Consider the following 6000-nt stretch of genomic DNA (forward strand, 5'->3'; position numbering starts at 1 on the left):
TAGGCAAGGCGAAAATGTTTTATAGAAATCGCTCATAATACCAACTGGGCCAGGAGGTTTTTGGTACTGAAGGCTTGAAATGGCTGATTTAATTTCGTTCAAAGTGATGAGTCTCTCTGCTATAGCACGCTTCTCATCGTGTCGTCGAGGAAAGTTCTCAAGTAAGGAATTAAAATCGAAACCCCGATTTGGATTTTCACGACTGCCGAACAGCTTTCTATAATATTCATAGAAAGCAGCAAGAATACTAGGTGCATCGCTGTATGTGCAATCACCATACTGAATTTCCAATATTTCCTTCGTAAGAGCATTCTCTCTTTCATCACTCAGTGCCCGACGTGTAGGTTGCTCGTCAAAAAACCTTCGGGTCCTAGATGTTATCAGGTCCCCTTTGAGCGCAAATTGTTGAAACTCTGCCTTTACGTTATTAAGTTCTTCAACATAGGCACCCGGGCTAGCCCGCTCTAGCTCATGTAGCTCAGGTAGAGTGCGTCCAAGCTCACGAACGTGGTATCTCTTCAGTAACGCGATTCTTGCATAGGCTTCAATTGTCAATGTTTTGGTCTCTTGTTTGAAACGTTTCATTTTTGAAAAACTGACAGATGTTGCGTGACCATATGCCTTTCAAACAAGTAGGTATAGCGCGCTTAAAGATTTCATCTCAGAGTAGACAGATATTTATCTTCCACAGCTCCTACAGAGGGTGAAGTATGTGCCGACTGTACCTCCCTACCTGAAGCGACACCATACAATGATCACTGAAGATGGGCCGCACCCAGTAGCGAAACCCATTTGCTAACGTGTCTGCAGAAACAAATTCTGTCAAGGCGAGCATTAGAGGAAACCTGAAAATGAGTGAAATAAATACTGTCGCCCATTTTTTGCCCCAAATTCACAAGAATATATTCACAAGCCAAATCGTCAAGTAATGCAGCACTGGGGTCATACCTCTTACATGACACTGATCGGTCCTCATCCCTACAAACACGATTAAAATCTCCCAACAATGTAATTTTGCGATCTATGCACAAATGGTTGACTATTGACAGAACAAAAAGCCTTGTACCTCGCTGCTTTACGGGGGCGTAAACACAAATAATTCTCCCCTGCTACCGTGGAAGTAATTTTTGCTGAACCCGGAGCTGTAGCAGAAACCTTCAAGGAATAAAGTGCGACGAAGCTGCAAAACTGACAAGCGCAGACACTATTTTGCTGGTAACTAAATCTTATTTGTATGTAAACATTTCGAGAAGCGTTGCGATGACCAAGGGCTCGCAGTGCAAAAAGGAGCTCAAAAGCTTGAAAAACACGTAAAGTATTATGCATTAGAAACTGCCTATGTTTGTTTGTTTCTTTCATGGGCCCATCGCTCGGTAAATTACTCTATTCATCGTTTTATTTATTTTGGCTGTGGCCGTCACTTATTGTGTGCCGATGATCGATTGCGAGTACGCTGTTGCCGTGTTGGCCCCTGAGGGATGCCAACTGGTCGACACCGCGGACCGCGCCGGCTCAACATCCTCTCAGCGCGACGGCAATCACGGAGTCTCCTATTGCGTCATAGTGTGCGTCATTCTACCCTACTACGTAGTAGGAGAAAACAGTTTGAATTCGATAAGCCGGAACAAAAGAAAAAAACCTCAACTTTGTATCGCGATATCTCAGCAATAATTCCATTTCTTCCAAAGAAGCCAACAGTTGGCGAGGCCAAGGAAAGTATTGGGGTTGTACTTTGTCTTTTTTTTTAATTTTTACTTGATAATCACATAAATTATAATGTAATGTGTTTAGGGACAAGATTAATAAACACAAAGTAGAAAGAAAAACAACGTGCCGATGGTGGGAACCGAACCCACGACCTCCGAATATCGCGCCCGGTGCTCTTCCAACTGAGCTACTTCGGCCGCTGTCTCCCCTGCTACTTTCTTGGGTATTAATGTGGTCTGTATACGAACCTTGAGAGTGTTCACCAGCGCCACCCTCAACCATAGCGGCGGACGTGGAACGTCCTGTGTTACCGCCAGCGTCACGTAGAGCAGATAAATGGCTTGTATACAAACGTATTATAATGAGCACCCTCATTTCCACTTCATTTATCTGCTTGTAGCTTACGGAGGTCTCTGTTCTGGCAGTCTTGAAGCCGTAGGTAGCGTAAGAGGGTTCTAGCACAGCTTTCGCCCTCGCTGTTGGTCACGTTCTACGTTACGCTGGCGGTAACACAGGACGTTCCACGTCCACCACTATAGTTGAGGGTGGCGCTGCTGAACACTATCAAGGTTCGTATACAGACAACATTAATGCCCAAGAAAGTAGTAGGTGGGACAGCAGCCGATGTAGCTCAGTTGGAAGAGCACCGGACGCGATATTCGGAGGTCATGGGTTCGGTTCCCACCATCGGTACGTTGTTTTTCTTTCTACTTTGTGTTTATTTTTCCCCTAAAGAGATTAGGTTACTAATTTATGTGATTATCGAAGTCAAAATAAAAAAAAGACAAAGTACAATCCCCAATGCTTTCCTTGGCCTCGCCGACTGTTGACTTCTTTCTTTCACCCAAATACAGTTATTTATTACTTTTGAAGAGGCCGGCACGTGCTATACCTTGTCCGCCCAACTCTGCACTCATAGTACCCTCCAAAAAACTGCTCAACACGTTTTTCTATTCTGTCTTCGGGAGTTGGGGGGTGTGGCAAGCTTTGAATGCACCTTATGGTGTCCGCTTCGGCTTCGTGTAAACCATTCCATCCACTTTTGAGAGTGAATGCACGAGCTCCACACGCTTATGCATTTTGTCACCAAGGCGACCAGCTTCGTATCTTTGCGGTTGTAAGCATCGCAGTAAGTGAGGGAGCGGAACCGTACCTTAATGAAGTCAGGGACATCACGATGAAGCTTTCCCTTGGCCTTGGACTCTGCGAAAGAAAGTAACGAAAGGACGATGGTTTGCAGAACAGCAACACGCATGATGCGACTTGGGCGATTCGTTCTCCCTGACGAGCAGCTACCAAGATATTCTGTGCCTTTATTCGCCTCCAAACCCATCCCGACAATTTATTGAGCTCGCGCGTTTACTGTCACTCCACTTGAGTGACATGTAATCAAGGTTCATGATAACTCTAGCACATCCAACTGGGCAGTTCACTTACAAAGATACCTTTTTAGTGTGTTGACCAACCTATTTTATTATTAACGCACCTCTCGGAGAGTGCTTTCGCAGATATATAATTAGATTTTTTTTCTTGTAGAAAAACCAATTCTATACTAGGAAGGACAGAAACTGTCAAAACACAACTTTAATAATTTTTAGCAACTCTGAACACAGAAATTGAGATTTTATATATGCTTTCTGTTCCCTTTTTCAGCGTCGCAATGTGCTAGAATACAGGCTGTTTTAACTACGTTTGAGATCGAGACTCCACAAAATTTGTCGCCGGACGAGAGGGCAGTGCTATTATATATACAGCTGTTCAGAGGGGTGCCGACCTAAAGCTTTTATAAACATTGCGGCTGTGTTAAACGAGAGCTGCTCTGAACCGAATACCCTTAAGTGATATGATGCTTCTACAATTCTGTTCGACTATTAAGATTGTTTCTACCTCTCGATATAACTCTTCTAATGAAAGGCCGCGTAGCAAACAACGCAGCGATGGTCGGCGCTGGTGCTTTTTATTTATTTTTCTTCATTCCGATAATCCCCATAAGTCTAATTCTTGTCAAGTACCAACAACAACATCCGAAAACAAAAACCCAACGCTACCCTTGAACTCGTAGACTGTCAGCTCCTTTAAACTCTGTTAGAACGATCCACTCATTTCCCTTACAATAATATATATATATATATATATATATATATATATATATATATATATATATATATATATATATATATATATATATATATATATATATATATATATATATATATATATGTATATATATATTGAGGTAACCGTATGGGGATATTATTTCTGTAAAACGGCAAGTTGAGAGTTGATACATAATTTAACAAAAGTCAGCTCAACAATGAGGACCAGAGCTGGCTAGCAACTGAAGATTTTATTGGAAAGAGCAATGCTCCATTTACAACCATGCGCACGCATGACCAGTACTCACAGCACCACTACCTGATAACTCGAATCTTAACGATTAAGATACCGCAGTTTATAGACGGGAACAAGAAGAGATTGGGTGCTCACGCATGTGTCGGGTTTTTATGAAGGGAGGCTTTCACGCTTATTCATAAAAACTGTAACATCACCCCTGAGCGACGGCGTTGCCGTATCTAGCTAATAGATGATTTTTTATGCGTGCTGGTTCTGTTATATTCAGGAGACTATTTGCAGGTACAACATATAGTAGTTCATTTCAAAAATTAGTGTAAGCTAGTCCTTGAATACCTTATAAGCATTGGTCATGGAACTTCGTGACTGTATGGGAGAGCTTGGTACGCTGCCCAGAGTGGCGGCACGGCGGTGCTGGCCTCAACTGAGGGGCATGTTTTTGAGAATAGCAGAGCGGACTGCTGTAGGCATGAAAAGGGGTGTGTTGCGTGATGCTTGTTGGGTTTTCGCTTCATGGTGGTTTTAGTGGAGCTTTTTCCAAATTTGTGAAGGCGCTTGTTTTCGTAAAGCCGTTGCGTTCTGCGAATGATGCTCCTAACCTGTTGCGGGATGGGCTGGCGCAATGGCTCTGGGAGAAAAGACGAAAAGGTGCCGACCCCGTCAGGATGGCGCAGTGGTTACGGCGCTCAACTACAGTTTCAAGGGATGTGGGATCGAATGCCGGCCTCGGCGGCCGCATTTTGCAACCGGTGGAAAACAAAGCGTAAGTGTGCTGTGCGATGTCAGTGCACGGTAAAGAGCCTCAGGTGATCTAAATTTCCGGAGCCCTCAACTACGGCGTCTCTCATAGCCTGAGTCACTTTGGGACGTTAAACCCATTTTATTCGTCCTCTCGAATTGATAAAAAAACATAAAAAAAGGAGAGGGAGCACGGACCAGCAAAATCTTTGCCAGGCTTAAAACCAATTAAAAATAAATATATAAGAGCAAACGCTCGAGATAAAAAAAAACACTTTTACAACAAGCGAAAGAAGGTATTAAAAAAAAAAACGAGGTCCATGTCGCAAGGTGGTTCACGCTTGCTTAAGAAACATAAAAAGAAAACCCCAGAAGGTAGCATCCAGACCTGCAAATGAAACGAAAACAGGAACCAGAACCAGAAAAGAAGGGAACAGCAGCACAACAACAGTCATACAAAATGACAAATAACATGCAGAGAGAGAGGCAGACGTACAAAACCCAAAACATAAAAAAAGGGGGCTGAGGTAGAATAGTTAACAGTACAGTCCTCAACAAAGAAATAAAAATTGGGTGAACAATGGGGAATTGCAGTCTCCTACGGCATTGTAATCGTTGGTCCACAAATTCACAAAGAAAGAAAAAAAAAATACTGAGTTTAGGAACAGAAGAACCAAACAAAAAAAATTGAGAAAGTGCCGACACCACAGACAAGAGGGAGGGGATGAGAAAGAATTGTAAAACCTAGACAAAACATCAGGAGAAAAAAATCTATTAAATCTAGTCTGGTTGCGAAAGACGCCCTTCACTTAACCAGATCATATTAACCGCAAAATGCACGGGTAAAAGAAATGATGGAGAAAAATATATAAAAAAATCTACTGCACCACTATACCGGACTCGTGTGACAACCGCATCAGAAAAGGCAAAACAGTAATATCACAAAGGAATAATAAAAAAAAAAATAATAACTCCACTCATTTCATAGCAGTATGCATGCTGCCCATGCGGACCTGGCTCTGTAGGCAAGAGTGACTGCAGTCACGAACACATCCAGAAAAACTGAAAGGCATGCCTAAAGCACTCTGCTCAACACAGGAGCACGGAGCCCTCCCCTGTGCAGAGCGTGGTAGGAGGTCTTCAGTACCCTTCGACGAGGCCCTCGCCCCCACCACCATCAGGCTCAAGCACAGGATCAGCAAG

The 6000-nt window shown here is 43.1% G+C and overlaps 1 protein-coding gene across 1 annotated transcript in view; it reads right to left on the reverse strand.

Moving 5' to 3' along the window:
- The window catches only part of LOC146208925 (uncharacterized), a 50808-nt gene extending 47801 nt beyond the window's left edge, over window positions 1-3007 (reverse strand). The window contains exon 1 of the mRNA XM_084587337.1: window positions 2861-3007. Within this exon, the coding sequence (XP_084443463.1) occupies window positions 2861-2962 (102 nt within the window). The 5' untranslated portion in view covers window positions 2963-3007. The remainder of the gene's footprint in view (window positions 1-2860) is intronic.
- Between the last annotated feature and the right edge of the window lie 2993 nt (window positions 3008-6000).

Source organism: Amblyomma maculatum, chromosome 1 (genome assembly GCF_055883805.1).
Source record: "Amblyomma maculatum isolate TAMU_Amacu chromosome 1, ASM5588380v1, whole genome shotgun sequence".
In the NCBI taxonomy this organism is placed as follows: Eukaryota; Metazoa; Arthropoda; class Arachnida; order Ixodida; family Ixodidae; genus Amblyomma; species Amblyomma maculatum.